This window comes from Coffea arabica, chromosome 2e, assembly GCF_036785885.1.
Source record: "Coffea arabica cultivar ET-39 chromosome 2e, Coffea Arabica ET-39 HiFi, whole genome shotgun sequence".
Taxonomy (NCBI): Eukaryota; Viridiplantae; Streptophyta; class Magnoliopsida; order Gentianales; family Rubiaceae; genus Coffea; species Coffea arabica.
The window spans coordinates 12,429,913-12,448,448 of NC_092313.1; the positions used below are offsets into that span (position 1 = coordinate 12,429,913).

At 36.7% G+C, this 18,536-nt stretch overlaps 3 protein-coding genes across 12 annotated transcripts; 2 read left to right on the plus strand and 1 right to left on the minus strand.

Moving 5' to 3' along the window:
• Window positions 1–450: 450 nt before the first annotated feature.
• On the minus strand, window positions 451–2,541 carry LOC140037193 (uncharacterized). Its single transcript, XM_072081381.1, has 2 exons — window positions 2,423–2,541; window positions 451–2,121 (listed from the first exon to the last, which is right to left on the minus strand). Exon 2 carries the CDS (start codon window positions 1,979–1,981, stop codon window positions 785–787), a length of 1,197 nt encoding a protein of 398 aa, XP_071937482.1. The 5' UTR covers window positions 1,982–2,121; window positions 2,423–2,541; the 3' UTR covers window positions 451–784.
• Window positions 2,542–5,621: 3,080 nt separating this feature from the next.
• On the plus strand, window positions 5,622–9,610 carry LOC113731002 (uncharacterized). 6 transcript variants are annotated; one of them, XM_027256030.2, is made up of 6 exons: window positions 5,622–5,806; window positions 5,924–6,031; window positions 6,438–6,513; window positions 7,063–7,197; window positions 8,118–8,204; window positions 9,144–9,610. In XM_027256030.2, the coding sequence occupies exons 3-6, from the start codon at window positions 6,463–6,465 to the stop codon at window positions 9,300–9,302; spliced, it is 432 nt and encodes a 143-aa protein (XP_027111831.1). In that variant the 5' UTR covers window positions 5,622–5,806; window positions 5,924–6,031; window positions 6,438–6,462; the 3' UTR covers window positions 9,303–9,610. The 6 variants fall into 6 exon arrangements, with proteins under 6 accessions (XP_027111831.1, XP_027111830.1, XP_027111833.1 ...); XM_027256029.2 differs by having other exon boundaries at window positions 5,928–6,031; XM_027256032.2 differs by having other exon boundaries at window positions 5,928–6,031; window positions 6,438–6,495.
• Window positions 9,611–12,371: 2,761 nt separating this feature from the next.
• Window positions 12,372–17,528, plus strand: LOC113731004 (transcription factor VOZ1). 5 transcript variants are annotated; one of them, XM_027256037.2, is made up of 6 exons: window positions 12,483–12,526; window positions 12,680–12,802; window positions 13,135–13,404; window positions 13,902–14,045; window positions 15,808–16,339; window positions 16,464–17,528. In XM_027256037.2, exons 3-6 carry the CDS (start codon window positions 13,177–13,179, stop codon window positions 17,015–17,017), a joined length of 1,458 nt encoding a protein of 485 aa, XP_027111838.1. In that variant the 5' UTR covers window positions 12,483–12,526; window positions 12,680–12,802; window positions 13,135–13,176; the 3' UTR covers window positions 17,018–17,528. The 5 variants fall into 5 exon arrangements, with proteins under 5 accessions (XP_027111836.1, XP_027111839.1, XP_027111838.1 ...); XM_027256035.2 differs by lacking the exon at window positions 12,680–12,802 and having other exon boundaries at window positions 12,372–12,526; XM_027256038.2 differs by lacking the exon at window positions 12,680–12,802 and having other exon boundaries at window positions 12,465–12,599.
• Window positions 17,529–18,536: the final 1,008 nt, after the last annotated feature.

Genomic DNA, 18,536 nt, shown 5'->3' on the forward strand with positions numbered 1-18,536 from the left:
CCTTCTTCTGCTGCTTCTAAAATATTAAAAACTTACACAATCCAATTCAAAAGACTAGTACTAAGGTCATATAAAAGCAGGCAAGAACATTTTTTTTTTCTTTTTTTCATATTCACAGACCCTAAGCACTGAATTTACCTCAAGAGAAAGTAGTCAAGTTTCTTGAAGCAATAGCATTCTAGAACTTTAACAATAATGTATGGTCCGACCTGCATGCTGATTTGTCTGTCTTGCTCAATATTTTGGATTGGTGAATTTCGCTAAAAAACGCAGCATTGAAGTGATTTTAATACTTCAGCAGCGCCCCATTTTATCTGAAATTCAGGAATCAACGAAAGCTGTTTGTTTCCATGAACAATTTCTGTGATTCTTGTAGATAATAGATATGGTTACGTATATAGAAACCATCTCTCATTATTAGCTTCCATTTGGAAAAGGTCAATAGCAGAGTAAAAATCAAAAGACTGTGATGCTACAATTAATTACTGAGGACCAGAAAGTCTTACAGACCTCAATACCATTACAAGGATTGATTCCTAAGAGATTCTTAATTCTAGAGAGTAACAAATCAACAAGAGGACATCTTTCTGCACATTTTACAAAATAACTGTATGTACAACTCCAACCTACTTCACAAAAGAAGCAAAACAAACATGACTCCTAGTTTAGACGCTATCTAGAAGACCTGAACTAGGTTGGCGAAACCAGACTCTTTTTGAATGCGTATGTAGAAAAAACCAGAAAAAATGCGGTCATGATTAGATGTTAGAAGCGACAACCTCTGTTATTTGAACTGAACGTTGTACCCCTTTGAATTGGCTCTTTTCAGTGTCCTTTTGACGATGAAAACTTCCTGGGAACTTGATTCGGAGGAATCAGGTCCAGAATCAGGTCTAGAAGAACCATGATTAGAAACTTCAAATCTTGCACTCGATGAAGACTTCAAGATTCCCTTCAAGGGTTTTCTTTCTGTACCGAACGCCTCTTTGCTGTGATTATCACCTGGACTACCATCTTTATGTTTCAGACAGCTGAAAGCATCACCGAAAAAACCTTGGCTTCCCTTGGCATGAAAAGGATGCCCATTAGCATCATTATCGTCGTCGTCGTCATCATCGCCGTAAGGAATATGAACGGATTTGCCATGAAATGGATCATCGCCAAAAGCACAATAATCACCTTCGGCATCACCAAAAATCTCATATCCAGAGAAACCATCATCCACAAGGGTAGCGGTCGGAAGGGGAACTTTGTCACGGACTTTATTTTCCTCGACTTTATTCTTATCGCGTACTACTTTCTTGTATTTTGGAAGTTTGAACCACCCTTCCGTAAACAAAGGCAGTTGATTCAGATTCTTCAGAAACGATGAGCTTTTCTTTGAAGCATCAACTGGCTTTTTCTTCTCACTTTTACCCAGCAATGCCATAGCAATGGCACTGGTTATGAAAAGCTGGCAAATTGCGCATTTGATTTGTTCATGCCTCTCGAAAGACGACGACTGTGTAAGGCCAATCATGGTCTTGACCCTAAGAACTCTGCGTGCCAGCTCCGCCAATTCATACTTTTTATATTTCGGGTCATCAAGAATCTTGGCAGCCAGGTAACCGATGTCAACCTTATGCTTTGTCAACCCCAATTCTTCAAGGGGGAAAAGATCTTTCTTCTCAGGGATTCCGAACCCGACGAAGCGAATTCTCTCGTCTGTGAGAAATCTGTAGATTGATTCTGGTAATACATCCCCTGAAATAAACTTGAGGATAACGCAGCCTACACCAAAGCACAGGAGCATGAGAATATTGTTGGGATCGCGAGGGTGGCGCATTACATCGATGCCGACCACGGGCGGACGGGCCCAGGTCTTTCCATCAGGGAAAAGAAAATCCATGGAGCACACTGTTTCAAAGTCTTTTGCTTTGAAGGTAATGCCCTCCAGCTTAACTTCAAACTTATTGGTCCTCAGGTAAACGATCCCAGCCATATCTATCAAACCTTAACAATATGATCAAGTGAGGATGAATCAGGAACAAGATGGAATCAATAATTGTTGGCTCGTCTTGATCGATCTAGCTGAAGCAAAAACTTATTCGGGAAAATGCCCAAAGGGTTGTGGCAAAACACCTGCCTTCATAAATTTACATCAGAATGAATCTTTTGCAAGGCCCATGGGGGTTGGGGGGCACAATACCAAATTGAAATTAGGAAATTAGGAAATTCTAATTTAACAAAATGAACAAGAAATTGGACTAAAATTTGTGATTCTTCAAAGCTAGGGGCCTATATATGAGGACGTTCGCTCTGTTTGTTTAACTAATTTCCACACAACACTTGTTACTCCCGTCAAATTTTGGCGACTACCGAAATTTGTGGTCAATCACAGATATTAGATGAGATTAACAAGCAAGTAATTTACTAATTTTACCGTTGCCCAGTACCACAAAGCGGTTGATTTGACCATTCTTTGGATCTGCAGCCGTAAACTTGCCAAGGCTTGACTAGGCGGGGGGTTGCATGGGCTTGGATACATAGCCAAAATGCATTTTGACTCGCTGCAAATGGAGTGATGACACACATAAATGATAAATCCCCCCAGCTTGAAAAAAGGCGTTTATCCATTCCCACATCAAGAATCATCGCATAGAACGTGGCAAACTATTCTAGATGAAAAGCATTAACCAAAGACAAGAACACATTTTTCTCCAACAAATATGATTTTATCAATTTTATTTTTGGATAGGAGTTTATTTGGATGATTTATTTGAGATAATTACCGTGAGACTTTTTGTGATGTGATGTATGTGAGATAAAGAGGTGATTGGGAAGATAAAATGGTGATTGGAATTTGTGAAGCAAATTATTTTATTTGAAATCATCTCAATCCAAACAAATCCAGTTAAATGATTATTTTGGCTATTTCTTAGTCTATAAAATACAATTAGTCATAATACATAATGTTATAACTACGAATAATTTACGATTTAAGGAACACTTACAAGTTTGATTTTAAAAAAAAATATATGAACTAAGCAAATTACGTATATTCAAAAATTTTATATTCATGCCAATTTAAATCTTCTTTGCCTACGTTATATCATTTAGCCGTAATCATCTTATTAATCTTACATGAACGACATCTGAATAAATGATGATATATATATATCATTGCCCTTTGAATTCAGTACAAAAGATACGCCATCATCTTTGCATAAATTTTACAATTTTTCAATAAAAAAATGAAGAATTATGCATAAGTATATGATACACCAAAAAGTTGATTGCATGAAAAGTAATCAAGAATCTGGGGTTTATAAGCTTAATCTTGGACTCAATAACTTGGGAAAAATTTAAACTTTTGAGAATGGTAAAATTGTAAAAGTATTGATAAAATAAAGTGTACAAGTGTATGCGGTAATAGAATATACTACTATTATTAGTTTTGTCATATTTGATGACTATTTTTTTGCAGAATGTACTATTATTTGTCTAATAAAAAATTCTTTCTAATTGTGGGCACCAAACACCCCCTAGTGTGACGATATACGCATTGCCGATATCAAACTCGATGGAGAAAGACGAATAAAAATGGGGATTGTGGACAACGATGTGCGGCTTACGTGAGGCATGGTGTGGTTTTGCCTTAATGTTTGATTTAGAGAGGGGATTTGAGGGACAAAAGAAGTAGAGCATGACGAAACCAGATCCAGGAGTTAGTAAAATGGTTTACTAATGGCGGGTTGAAGACCGAAGAAGACAACAAGAAAGAAATGGCGCGATGCTGGAGGAAGGAAGCATTCCCGGATATGGAAGAAACAGAGAGAGAGATTGAGATGGACGATGGACGATGGAAGAGTGAGTTTTGATTCATTATAAATGGTTAGATATTCGTTGACCTTTGCAGAGGTAGTTTTGGCAGCTTGAGAGATATTGCTCCAACTGAAAAATTATTCTCGGACGACACCACCAGCCATATCTTATACTAAACCTGTAAATTTGGTGTAAGAATTCAGTGTATTTCGCTGAGATAACCTCAATCATATGCTACTATTAGATGACAACTTAATGACTCCAATTTTTGTTTTTTCTTTGAGTCAATTTTCTCTTGTTAGCTTTGCACACACATCAAATGTATTAATACTAGTGTAATTATAAAATATGAGCCACTTTTTGACGAAATATTATTTCTATTTACCAAAAATATATATATAAGTAGGGAGTACGGGGAACCCACATTTGGCTAACTTGACCCATATTTTACCGGTCAACCATTTTATGATCCTTATCCGTTCCATATATCAATAGGTACTTGATCATTGGGCGCCGACTAGGAGAGAGCCGGATTAGCAGGTACCCGCCGTACCTCTCTCATCATTTAATTTTTTTTTAAAATAATTTATACTAATTTAGTTTTATATTTTACATATTCATCTAAGATTCAATATAGATTTTACTCAAAAAATCTCATATCAAGAACAAACTTGCAAGAAAATACAAGAAAGAGAAAAAAAGAATCCAAAACTAATAAAAATTGTTATAAGCATTGCCCATTATATATATATATATATATATATTCTACATCAATTAAATTATTCTTAAAAAATAAGATCATGATCTCTATAAAATGAATCCTGTAAACAAATTATAGGTGCTCATATTTGGAGCATAATTTGCTGAAAAAAAAAACACTTCATTTGCTTTAAAAATAATATTTTGCATATATAAATAAAAATAAAAAATAAAAAAATATGCCGGACAGATCGAATACCCGCAGATTTTTAATCCAGTGCCCTTAACCTGTCCCACATATAAGCGGGTATATGACCTTCTTCTGATTTGCTCTTATAATGGGGGATTGGACACCTTATTCAAAGCAAATCAGATCGAATCTCATGAGTTATCCAATCAACACGTATTTGTGCTCCACCCCTAAAACCACCTCACTACCAAATACCCTTGAATAGCATCATAACTACTTTTGGTGATATGGTTCAAATCTCCTTGCCCTTTCCCCCCTTCTCAATTCCCACATCTTGTCTAATGAAAAAAAAAAATTGATGGAGTTATGAAATTACGAACACAAACAGTGTGCTTTTAACACAAATTATGCAATGAATATCAACTAGTTCCAAATTGAATTCGCATTGGCATTCACCGTAGCATTAAAATACAAATCAAACTATTCTATATCAATTCGAACTAAATTAATTGCAGGTCATTTAGAATGGCATCTCGATTAATCAAGTCAAAGAGAGGTAGATCATTTTACTCTAATTCCATCAAGCAAAAATCCATCAAACTCGAAGTAGTAAAGATAAAGATTTAAAATCAGGAAAACCATCTCAAGCTCCCTAGATAATAGAAATCAAACTAACTTTAAATTCTATCAAAAATGTAAAATTAAAAAAACAAAAGGACCTACGCATCGGGCTTGTTTGTGTCCCCATAAACTCCTTGAGGGACTTTAATTTGTGACTTAATCCCAACATGAACCCCCGCCCCCATTGCCAAAAAAAAAGCTTCATTAGGCCCCATTTTTAGTAATCCAACATTGGGCTCGACCCGGCCCATGAATCAGCGAGAAGTCAGCCAATCCCCCAACGAATCGGAACATACGCACACATAGCGAAAAAAGAAATGCAAAAAAAAAAAAAAAAACTGAAAAGCCATTAATTGAATATTCAGTTGAAAGTTCTCCTTCTTTCTTGCTTCCACTGACCTTCGATTTGCTGCTCGCGTTTGTCTTCTTCACCAAGAAATTGAGCTCTATATCTTACTTGATCAACGCCCATTTTGGTCACGAATCAATAGGGTACTATATTTAAATTTTCTGCTTATAAAATTTTCACTGTGTCCAAGAATCCAAGAGGTTGTATCTGGAATTGGGTTGTGATACAAATTACCAGTAATGGTATTGCCCTTGTTGAAGCTAGGGACGCTTGCTGTAAAAACTCTGAGCAAACCTATAGCTAGTAGACTCAAGGTTCAGGCCGGAAGGCATCCCAAGTTCCGTAATTTCATCGTCGGCATCGCCCAGGTAACTTCATTACTTTACCATTTTTTGAGAAGTTATTCGGGTTTTTATGCGTTTGTTCAAGAACCCGGTGTTTATGAACCCAAATATGGATATTATTGATACGTGCGATTTAAAGGAGAGATTGGAATACTAGGTGGATTTTAAAATTTTTGAAATGTTATCTATTGCATATATTCGATCATAGGAAATTGAGGAAGATGCAGATTGGGACAGAAAGATAGCACAAAAATCTTCGCCTTTGTTGTTTCTTTTCTGGTCTAGATTAATTTAAGTTTTAGAATTGCAGGAGGGCTTATATTCATTTTTTGAACTTTGCTAGTGACAAATCGGAAATGCAGAAATGTAAAATACTGCCAATAACAAGCTTGAAGACTTACATTGATGATTTATTGTAAATTTGTAATAGGGAAATCAAGATAGCGTAGACTATTATGCAATCATGGATCAAGCAATTCAATTTCCGGGTTGAGAAAAATTTCCGGGTGAGAAATGAGTACAACTTGAGATGTTTGCTCACAAGTTACATCTTGCTTAAATGACAGCCGTAGCATTTGAAAGATTTTCTTGCAATTTATGCTTTCACTTAACCTTGTGCTAAGAAATTTGCAGTCTTTGCTGCAGAATTTTGATAGTTATTTGACAACAACTAAATTTCTTTCCTCGTTCTTTTTCTTGGGCACCTTGAATCAGTCATCTTTGATTCTTTTTCATCACTGTTTTGCTTGTATAGTTCTTGACTGAATTAGGCAAGGTTTTCAGATGTGTAAGCCGGTATGTTCTTCTAGAATTGTGTGATAATATCTTTGGCTTTTGTGTAGGTCTCGATAAATTCAGGTAAGGCTTTCAAATGCACATGCTGATCAATTCTTCTTCCCAACCCCCCACCCCCCAAAAGAAAAAGTTGTCTTTATGTTTGGTTCTGGTGCATTCTTCATTAATTTCAGATTCTCAGCTTTCTCGTTCTTCGCCTCTGCTTCAGCAATTGTAGAACTTTGTTTTCTTTTTCTACTCACATTAATTTTTGAATGCAGGGAAACCATAGGATAACAACACAAATGCAAAGACGCATATATGGTCATGCAACTGATGTTGAAATTCGACCTTTGAATGAGGAGAAAGCTGTTCAAGCGGCTGTAGACCTTCTGGGGGAAGTTTTTGTCTTCTCGGTAGGTTTTGTATCTAACTTGAATATTATTTTGCTGCTGGAATAGCTTGTATAAGATTGCTCATATTAGTGAAGGAAAGATTTTTTTCCCTACTTGTTAAGGAGTAGAAGAGTTTGATCCTATCTTTAATTTTGCCACACTATTCTTACCCTTCATGTTAATGTTGCACCAAAGTGTTCTTGTCACTTAGGAGGCAGTATGAGGCCCAGGAAACATGCCTTCTTCAAAACTTTACTGTTCTTTAAATGTATTCAGTATTAACTAAATCAATATTGAAAAATTTCCTGATTTCTTATCTTGCTAGAATATAAAGCCAATATTTCTTTCCATGTTTTGCATTCTTCCCACTTAGCATGAATCACAATTCATGCCAATTGATATCAAAATCTCATTTTGTATTTTTGCTCCTCAGCTCAGAAGTTACGTGAAGTCCTAGGTTCTCATCATTTGCAACTTATTGCATATTCATTGGATAGCCAGGAAAATATCTGCAAAGGCCCTGGACCACCCTTTGTTCTTCTGCGAGTTTTTTTTCATTTCATTAGTGGTAGGGAGAGAATGAGATAATAGATTTCAGATTTGCAGTATCTTGCCTCCTTATGAGATAACGGACTGACCACCTCTTTTTGTTGTGGCAAAGTGCGAGGATTGGTATTATCCCTCCATTTTCTTGATTTATTGATTGACCACCTTTGTCATGCTCTAGTTTGCTCTTTCAAGTAGACATGATACAACAGCTGTCAATGGTCTGAGATTTTGTCCTGGGTAGGGTTATTACGAGTGAAAAGAATCTTCTTTTCTTGCATATCCTGATGCATGGAAGGATAGATTTGTTGGAAAATGTTATATAAGTTTTAGAAAGAAAATAATAACCCTACTTTGATGAGCATTTTACCCCTTATATGCCTAATCATGATTAGGTTGCTGTAGCTGCTCTGATATTTGAGGTGCAAAGAAGTGCTCGGTCAGAAGCTAAGAAGGAGGAGCTTCGTAGGCAGGAAATGGAGGTATATAATGTTAAAGAATTCTTTGCTTCCCCCCATCCCTTTTTTGGCATTCAAGTTTTGTGATGAGTAGCATCTAAGTACTTTCTTTCGGTAGTTTATTTTTCCAGAACTTGAATAACATGTTAATGCATTGCTCAGAACATCTTTCCCTTGTATTGTTAGTATGCCTGCATCCACAATTGCTGATGCATGAAGTTCTGGGGATTATGTAAAGTGCATTTCCCAGCCAAATTAGTTTGTGTAGCGCTAAAATATTTGGTTCCATGACTTGGGATGTTAGATGATAGCTTCCGTTGTGTCTCATCCCTTATCTATAGGTGACCTATTTTGCTATGCTATCTGAGCACAAAGTTGCAAGCCCTTTGAGTTACATATTCATCTCGACCAAAAGCACGGGCATATTTTTCATTCTTAGGAGCTCCTCAGTTAGAGTTCTACTTTCCTTATTTTCTATTCTTTTTACGAACACCTTTATCCTGTTTTGGCTTCAAAGCATCTTCTGGATTGCTAAAATAATTGGTTTATTCAATTAGGCGAGTATACATATATGCTGCAGGATTGTGATTGTTACTGCCAGCTTGACATTCACTTAATGTATGGCAATAACGTGGTAGCTATATATGCATAAACTAATGTTCTGGGCTTGATAGTTAAGTAGGCATGTCATTTTTCAGAATTTCAGCGGCTTAAATCCTCTTCATTGCGGAGAATATAATTCTAGTTGTATCTATATGGTTTTAGTTAAATCTGGATGCTTTAGAGGAAAAAAAGCATGCTTCCTTTTGCCAACATTAATTATGAAGATTAAGGGCTATTAAATGCTATCTTTGTCTTACACCGTGTGGCCTGTGCTTTGAGTAGTTACCATAAACAAAACTCAAAGCCATTGTTCAAGCTTCTCAAAATGTACTCAGCTTTTGGGTCTGTCATGGTTTTCAGGAACTGAGGCAACGAGACGATGAGTTGGCAAGAGAGGTAGAGCTTCTAAAGAGTAAGTTGCAGGAGCTTGACCAGCTAGCCCAGAAACGTGGACTTTCTGGTGTTTTTGGCTTTAGACATGCTCATGGAGAGGAAAGCAAGTCGGCGGCAACAAATTGATTTCTTCATGTTAATCTGATATTGAATAATGCATTTATTTCTGATTCATAAGGATAATTGGGCCTGCTCAATTTAGACTTTTGACCTTCATTGGCTCCCGAGCATACAGTTTTGCTGATTACTTGTTTCATTTGTAAATACACTCGCTGAAACAGAGGACTGATCTGTATTGAGTATTAAACAAGAAGGGAAAGGAATTCATCATTGCAGCTGATAAGGATCTGCAGCAGTGATAAAGAGATATTGTCAGGCAGTCAGGAAAGGAGAAGAGAGACCCTAATTATAAAATTTCTGAACTTGGCTCCAAATACTTTTCTTGGTCTCCGTTTTGTCTGCTTTTGATTATCAATTCTTCATAGTAGATCCTAAATACGCATCTCCATATTACGTAGCTGCTGAAAATTGACTACTTTTTTACTTGATGCTCTTTTTCTTTACTCGCCGTCATAGTGATGCTAAATAAAATGGTGGGAACAGAATTTTCTTGTTGCATTTTATTTTATGAAAAGCCTCACATTTAGCGGCAGGAGAAACGAGTCCAGAAACCACAGATGCTTCTTATCTTCAAAAGACATAACACAATGCATATCTAATTGCTCATGGCATCAAGGACTAGCAATCAGGAATCTTAGAAGATGGTAGTGGGTTCTGCACCTTTATGCCTTTCTTGCCCGGGTCGTCTTCTCTTTTCACATCTAATAAAAAGGCTTTTCAAAGGGCGGACCCACCATCTTCCTCAACATCCAGGCCTGGTTAGGATCTGAAACGCATCGCGTCCATCCGGACCACATCTTTGGCAGTGGTTGGGCTTACAGAGAATTTTCCAAGAGAATCATTTTAGTTTAATGCGGCTGCCTTTGTTTAAAGGAGCATTTGTTTGCCAAAATGTTAATGTTCGGTAGGGGAATAACCTCAAGAGTTAAAAAAGTTTTGGATTCAAATCTCATACTTGAGAGTTTAGTCTTATTTATTGTAATTCGACCATATGTCTTGTGTGTATGCGTGCGTGCGTTTATATATATATATATATATATATATAACTTGTAATTTGGTGCTGGCAATTTTACATTATCACCGAATAGTTTTAGATAGTGACTTGAATATGGTGTTAGTGGAGGATTGATGTTCTTTTTTTTAAAAAAAAAAAAAAAAATAGTACAAGAAGTAAGATGTTTAGTCATTATCTTTGTAGCATCTCTGTTAAATAGGAAAATTCCGAATAAGAATTGATGAGAGGAATGTTGAAGTTGATTTTCTTCCTTTTGCTAAATAAAATACGTCAGTGACTAACTAATAATTACCATGTTGAAAAAGGACTGTAATTTAATTTTCTCAAAGCATAGAATTCTGCTATTAGGTGGCAAAAAACTACTTATGTTAAAAAGGGAACGTGTTGCAAGAAATATTTGAAAGTTTTGTAAGAAAGTACCAATTTATTCAAAGTTATTAACTTTGCATGTGAAAACTATGCGAGCTTTAAGTATCTCCATGACATAAAACCTTGCCATTACAAAAAAAAAAAAAAAAAAAGCTCTAAAACATGTAACTCCCCATTGCTTTTAATACAAGGAATGAAATTTAGATGACCAATAATAAAAAAAAAGAAATATTTATTGTTAATTGAAATTGCCTTTCGTTTGGTATACTTGGCTTGATTCTATAAGAATTTTAATAATGTATTGCCAAAATTTGGGATTGAATGAACGAAACAACACCTTGCCAACTAAAACAAGGAGCAAAATTAAACACTACTAACTCTTTAGAATGAGACTAATAATTTATTCTGTTGTATAACCTTTGCAGGGCACATTTAAAATATTAACATCGGAAAGCAAACCTTTTTCTTGACTAAAAAATTTATTGCATAAATATTAACATTTTCTTGTAAGATAAAACACGTTAGATAGTCTAATGTATAAAAAAAAAACTTATTGCAAAAGGGATTTTAGATATTCGCGCATTTATGGCTCATGTAGGGATGGCAATGGGGAGGGGCTAGTGGAGAGGGGGTTGGGGCGGAGGCGGGGGAGTGTACCCCCGCCCCGCCACCTGCTTTAAAAAAATAAATATATAAAATATATATGTGTATATAATTTTATATATAATATATAATTTAATTAGTTACAAACTTATGATAATGATATTATTAGTTATATGTATTATATAATGTCTATTAGTATATATAATATAATTGATATTATTAATTATACTAATAATTATATATGTGTACTAATACAAATTATTAATTGATTATACTAAATTTACTAATATATTTATACTAAATCCCTAATTACACTTAATACAATAGCATTTTTTTCTTAAAAAAAAGCACAAGCACAATAATGAATTAGTGATTGTATTTGTGCCAAAAGTGAAAACTTGACTACTTTAGTTATATTTATTTCATCATATTGGATTGTATTCAAATAATTTTTGTTTGATTGTTTTTATAAGTTTCAATTGTAAAATTACAATGAATAATAATTTGATGATGTGTTGATATTTTAGATTATTTGCTAAAATTTAATCATAATAAAATTATATAACAAATTTTTATTAGTCCCGTGGGGACACTCGCGGGGAAAGCGGGGCGAGGCGGGGACGGGGGATGGGGCGGGGGTGGGGCCGCCCCGCTGCCATCCCTAGGCTCATGTCATCATTTAACAAATACTTACTCAATAAGTATCTTAACGATCTAATTTAAATTTTACCCAAAAAAAAGCTAATTTAAAACTTTTCTTGCATTGATAATGCATAAAATTTTGAAAAATATTTTAATAACTGTTAATGTATACACGAGTGAGCCTAGATACATGATATATGACATGTAACTTAATTTTAAATTTGAAATTCAGTTTCGTATAGATTCCTTATACGCCTAAGTTGATAAAGGTTTAATCCTAAAATTTTTCCCTCAAATTATGCTCACAAGTCGTGAGTCACAACTACAAGTCAACAGAAAGTAAAATGCCCAAAAAAAAATATTAATATTCGGTAATTTCCCTCGACTACCACATGCCTTTGCCGCGACCCAGCTGCTGCTGCCTTTTGCCGGTGGGTGGGCCCTGCAAAGTGACCGGTTAAGTCTATACCATAATTGAGAAGCATATAAAGAAAACCCACATACATAGACTTCCGCACATATTTATTTCGAAGTCGCGCAAAAGGAACCCCCAATTCTGTATTATCTGAATACTTTCACAGCGATCTTCTCTTCAAAGCAGGTTTAAAAAAGCACCCCATTCTCCATCCCTCTTTCTCTTTTCTTTTCGTGCTTTTTTGGTTTATCTCTTCTTGGTAATAATTCTTATTCTCAGGACTTTCACTCTTTTTTCCTTGTCTTGATCCCCTCTTTTTTTTCTTATCTATTTTTGTAGCAACTCCTCCTGATTTTTCATCTGACGACCGCGATTGGAAGTTAATTTAGGTTTATTTTTGTGCGAATTGCAGTTCATAAACCTCTTCCCCTTTGTGGGTTTCGTTGTTGTGGGTTTTGGTAGGTGTGTGATATGTTGCATTTTTTTTTGGGGTATATTAGTCTCAATCATGGGTTTCTTTATTTGGACTGTGAATTTCAACTGTAAAGATTGCGGGTTTTTGTTGGTTTTCAGCTTTGTGGGTAATTTGGGAGAATATTGAAAAAGTTTTTGTTTAATTTTACCATGATTACTATACTATTTTAGTTTTGTGTAATCTGTAAAAGCTTGCAAGTTTTATTTTTCCTTGATGAATTCTGAGTCCAGTGGTGGTGTTTTAAGGGTTTTAGGAGCGCATTGCAGCTCGGTTGTATCTTTATAGTTGTTCTGACAAGTTCTTTTGGGTGGTTTTGAAGGTGGTAGTTGAGAAACCAAGTGCTATATACTGATTACTTGGAATGGGCAAGGGTTCGAAGAGTGGTGCATGCAAGTCTGCATCGCATCAGCTCTTCAAGGACAGGGCAAAAAACCGTGTCGATGATCTTCAAGGGATGTTTTCGGATCTGCAGTCTGCAAGAAAGGAGAGCCGTAGCATTGATGTTGCAGTTCTTGAAGAGCAGGTCCATCAGATGCTCCGTGAGTGGAAAGCTGAGCTCATTGAACCCTCCCCTGCTTCTTCTTTGCAGGTAAAGCCTCCGCTGATTGTGTGCAATAGATGTTACACAGAAGCTGATTTGACACTGCCTTTGAATGTCAGTTGTTGTGTTATTTTATGAACTTTGCACAACAGTAGTAGAGTTCAGACGTAAGACTGCAATATAGATGTGCATTCTAGTTTCTGTTCTTATTGCTGTGGGCTGTATTCTGGAGCATAAAACTTGTAATTGTATGTGTTAAAGTGGATCTAGATATGTTGACTTATGTACTATTTATATCTCAGATGTGAGTATGTCTAAGAAGACTTTGATGATGAGTTTTCTAAGTAGATTGCTATGTAGGAATGTGGTGGTGAGCATGTGCTGATAGTTGTGAAAAAACATGCACTATGGTGATTCAGTGTTATGTGCTTCTTTTTGCAATTCGTAAGATGCAGCTGAATGTACAGGTGCATGTGTAGCAATGCATCGTTTTATTTTGATAGGAAGTTTTGAGTGTCCCTCTGATGTCGATATAATATCTGCAGGGTGGAAGTCTTGGTTCATTCTCGTCAGACATTTATAGGCTGTTACAACTTTGTGAGGAGGAAGATGATGCCACCAGTGCTTTAGCTGCACCCAAGTCTGAGCCAGATGCACAAAAGGCTGATAGTGGTGCTGTCTTTCAAGAGGTAATTATTATGCTACTCATCTTCATTATGCATTTGTTTGATTTCTTTGACCAAAATTTCTGACAATTGTAATCATATTTTCTTTTTCTACGAATGGAGATTGATTTGTGTAATGTGTCATATTTGTCTGTTAAACCAAGTTTTGGGTTTTGATTCAAGTCAACATGTCATTACTTGTCTTGAACAGGCAGATTGTGTTTTTAGTATTATAACCAAGAAGCAAAGTGCAAACTTTGTTAAGGCTTGTTTCTCTTTTACAACAGATGTGTCATGGTTGTGGCACAAAATCAGCGTCGCCACTGATTCATGGGTTGTGTAAGTTTTGGCATGACATGGAATATGCTTGTATGAACACTTCTTCTTGACATTTCACTCTAAAGGTGTCTATGGTAAAAGTCAAGTGCCGTGTGTTATATACTTCTTTTTTAAAAAAAAATTTGCCTTTATAAAGTTAATTTTTTCTGGACAATATAAGTAAAACGTTTTTTTCATCCTAACCTGCAGTTCAACCTTTCTTAGAAGGCCTCCTTATATCTTGAAGAAGGGATTCTCTGAGAGATGTTCCTCTTAGTTACTTTTCATTTTCGGTCAGACATGAAGAGTTTTTGATGATCTTCTTAATTGATCTTACAAGTTAGGTATGCAATATATCACAGATAGTTTTCTGTAATTGTTGAGGCTGTGTTTTTGTGAACATATGGACATAATCTTTTGGTGATGCAATTGATTAGTAGCTTATGTTGTTAACACTCCCTGGCTAACTCTCCAGATTCGTACCTCCATTCTGATTTTTTATTGGTAGCTAAGTCGTTAACATCCGCTGACTCAAGATTCTTGCTGTGTTTGTAAGATTCAAAATTTGCTTTGAGATGTGCACAATGTTATGTGATTGTTTACCAGTTGTGTCTTACGTGGAAAATTGTTGTGTTTGTCTTTCTGTGAAAACCTTTGACATATCTGTTTTTTCTTATTGGTCAAAGCAAGTTTGAAGCTTGTTGGAATTTGTTTATCAAAATTAGGCTGATTTTTTATTTTCTGTATGACTTACTTGTGGTAATTATAAGACCTACCACTTGTAACTTGGAAGAGAATATCGTTGGCCCTTGTGAGCTTGCATTCTTTCTTATTCTGTCTTTTTAACTTGACGTCCTTGCATCTATACTCCTTCCTTATAAGGTTGCTTGTACTTGATGTACTTGCATCTATACCTTATATGATTGGCTCTTGTGAGCTTTCTTTTCTTATTGTTTTTTGTACTTGACGTTCTTGCGTCTTTTCTTTTTCACTACATGTTGCTTTTACTTGATGAAAACAATCATCGATCATCTAAACCTTTTCTTCCGGCAGTTTCTGTGAAAGTGTTACATCTTTAAGGTGCACAATATAGGTTGGCTTTCAAAGTCGATGCACATGATATGTTTAATTCTTTGTAAGGTACACAATATAGGGTGGTATTTTAGTCACATTACTGTTTTTGTACAAGTCAACAAGATTTCTCGTCTTACAGTCTCTGGAATGACATCTTGATCACATTTGTTAATAAATGTGCTTAATGTATCTTTTATTTTTTTTATTATCTGGCATTTGTTGTTTAATTTTCTTTTTGCCCATTCTTTTGGTTTCTTGTATGCTATTCTGTTTGCAATTTCTGGAGTTGTAGGTTGTCTTTCTCCATATTATGGGAGTAGCAAATACCTAGCTATCTCTTTCCTTGTTACTTGGGTACACAAGTAAAACTTGCAATTGTGTTAAATTGCTGCAGGGTTTCGTTGCTGCTCAGGCGTCTCAGGAACAAAGCTTCCAATTGCTTGATCAGTGCAAAAACTCTCCTGCAGGAGCTAATAGTATGGGGGTCAACAATCTGGGGCTTCCAACACAGTTAGAGTATCACACATTTGATTTGCATCAGGACTTTGAGAACCAGTATTTCCAAGGATTTGATGGTACGGGCCTTTGTGGGGAGGATGCTTTGCCCCAGATTGCGGGTTTTGTACAAAATTTTTGTCCTCCACCTGCTGCTTTTTTAGGGCCGAAATGTGCACTTTGGGATTGTCCGAGGCCAGCCCAAAGGTCAGAGTGGTGTCAAACATCACAGGACTACTGCAGTGGCTATCATGCCACAATTGCACCAGCTGAAGGCTATCCTGGCATGGCTCCAGTTTTACGACCTGGAGGCATTGGCTTGAAGGATAATTTACTTTTTGCGGCTCTTAGTGCAAAAGCTCAAGGAAAAGATGTTGGAATTCCAGAATGTGAGGGGGCTGCTACCACAAAATCCCCTTGGAATGCACCTGGTAAGTCTGTTGAAGCCCTTTTAAGCCTATGTTTTGATTTCCATGGTGGGTCAGATCTTCTATTCACATGATTTATTATAGTGATGAACTCTTTTGACAAATCAGTTTCCTTAAATTTCTGCAGAGCTTTTTGATCTTGTTGTTCTGGAAGGAGAAATGATCAGGGAATGGCTTTTCTTTGATAAGCCTCGAAGAGCATTTGAAAGTGGAAATAGAAAGCAAAGGTCATTGCCAGATTACACTGGACGTGGCTGGCATGAGTCTAGGAAGCAAGTGATGAACGAATACGGAGGGTTGAAGAGATCATACTATATGGATCCGCAGCCAATGAAAAACTATGAGTGGCACCTGTATGAATATGAGATTAACAAGTATGATGTCTGTGCATTGTATAGGCTGGAACTGAAGCTTGTTGATGGGAAAAAGAGCCCAAAAGGGAAGATAGCTACTGATTCTGTCACTGATCTGCAGAAGCAAATGAAGAAGCTTACTGCTGAGTTTCCATCTGACAAGCAGCGTGCCATCAAAGGTGGTGCTAAGGCCGCTTCAAAGGATGCTGCTGGAAGCATTTATTCTACCCCGAATAGAATGCCTCCTACAGGTGAAGGGTTTGAGTACAGCACAGGTGCTTCATATGAATATCTTGTTGACAATTTGAATGGTTACTATGTCACGTAGTGGGTAAAAGTGAAGCAGTTGGAATAAGGGGAAACTGTATCAGTGTGCATCCATTGTGCTGCTCACTGCAGGTCCAGGCAATTGCTGGAGTTCTGAGCTTGCATTTGCTTCACGTCCTTCAGTATTCAGTCTGATGTGTCAACCAAACCTCTCGTGTCTCCTGTAGAATTATTGTCAATAGTACATTGTCATCTGAAGTGCAGCCGCCATCTGACGGTTACCGTTTTGGAGCACCTTTAACTGCAGAAACATGGCGGGCGAGTACCAAAACTGGCTGCCCTTGCTAATTTTATTGCTCGATCATCATGAACTCTTGCTGCATCTTTAGCGTTATTAGTACTAGATGCGATGAATGCTCACAGTTGTCTAGCATTGTCTGACTTTTGGGTTTCAGGACTTGCTGTTAGCGGGCGAGGGTTCATGGTAGCCATAACTTGAAATATGTAGCATTGTCATTTTACCTCGTATATAAGCATGGCTTGGGCTCTTAGCTCCTCTGGCCTCTTATCAACTCTATGAGACCCAGATCTTGACTGCTGTCGTTGCCTTTCAGTTCGCTTTGCTTGGTCCTTGATGCTTTTCTGTTGGATAGCTAGTTTTACTACCAACCTGAGTAAAAGCATGGATGCAATCCCAAATGAGGCTGCTAGGTAAAAAGCTTTATTTGATGGATTTTCTAGAATTAGTAGTAGTCAAAATTGGTAAACATCCATGAAAGTCGTACTTCTTGAGTTCTAATCCAGGTCTTGTCTGAGGAGGGTGCCCGTTGTTGATGACTTGGTGGCGTCCAAGTTAGAAATGGATAAACAAGGTGTGGGGATTCCGATTTTAAGCGCCCAGAGAAGACGATTTACCAGCATTATTCCTGGAGCGCTCATGATGGAGATTCTAGATTGCCAAAACACTAACCTCTTACAAATTACAATTCCCGTGCACTGGCGTGTTAAATGGTCTGTCTACTAATTCACAAACGCATTTCCCGAAAGAATCGTTTAACTGAAGGGTGAACAAACATCAGTTTGTTTCCCTGATTATTGTTCATTCTTACCCCTTTTTATTGCTAGCGTTCCGACCAAATTTGAACTGCAATTAAATCCAAGTAACTATAGCTAAGTATCTAGTTTCCTGTATTTATTATATACAAAACAAAACAATCAATGATTCCCAAAACATGTAAAAGGAATACCCCCATTCTAGCTAGAAATCCCAGTTTTCCAAGTGGCTCCTATGATTCTGATATCAACCACAATAGCAATCATATTCGAATGTGCAGATGCAGAAAAATGTTGGAAGAGAATCCCGTTTCTTGCTTCGATCGGTGATAGATAGTCACAGCCAACACCGGTCTGCAATATAAACTTTATTCACTCCAAGAATTGGATTTTTAGTGTTGACTTAGCCACGTTATCTCCAGATTCCAAGGATGTCTAACCCCCATAAATAGAACACAATTTTCTGAGCTTTTTGCAAACTGCAGCAGCTATAGAGCAATTGAAATAGAGATGATCGACGATTTCCT

Bases quoted from the DNA above. Each gene is read 5' to 3' on its own strand.
- LOC140037193 (XM_072081381.1), bottom strand. From the start codon at position 1,981: ATGGCTGGGATCGTTTACCTGAGGACCAATAAGTTTGAAGTTAAGCTG.
- LOC113731002 (XM_027256025.2), top strand. From the start codon at position 5,903: ATGGTATTGCCCTTGTTGAAGCTAGGGACGCTTGCTGTAAAAACTCTG. The intron at 6,032-7,062 runs GTAACTTCATTA...TTTTGAATGCAG, and splicing joins TCATCGTCGGCATCGCCCAG to GGAAACCATAGGATAACAAC. The intron at 7,198-8,117 runs GTAGGTTTTGTA...AATCATGATTAG, and splicing joins GGGAAGTTTTTGTCTTCTCG to GTTGCTGTAGCTGCTCTGAT.
- LOC113731004 (XM_027256035.2), top strand. From the start codon at position 13,177: ATGGGCAAGGGTTCGAAGAGTGGTGCATGCAAGTCTGCATCGCATCAG. The intron at 14,046-15,807 runs GTAATTATTATG...AAATTGCTGCAG, and splicing joins GTGGTGCTGTCTTTCAAGAG to GGTTTCGTTGCTGCTCAGGC. The intron at 16,340-16,463 runs GTAAGTCTGTTG...AAATTTCTGCAG, and splicing joins ATCCCCTTGGAATGCACCTG to AGCTTTTTGATCTTGTTGTT.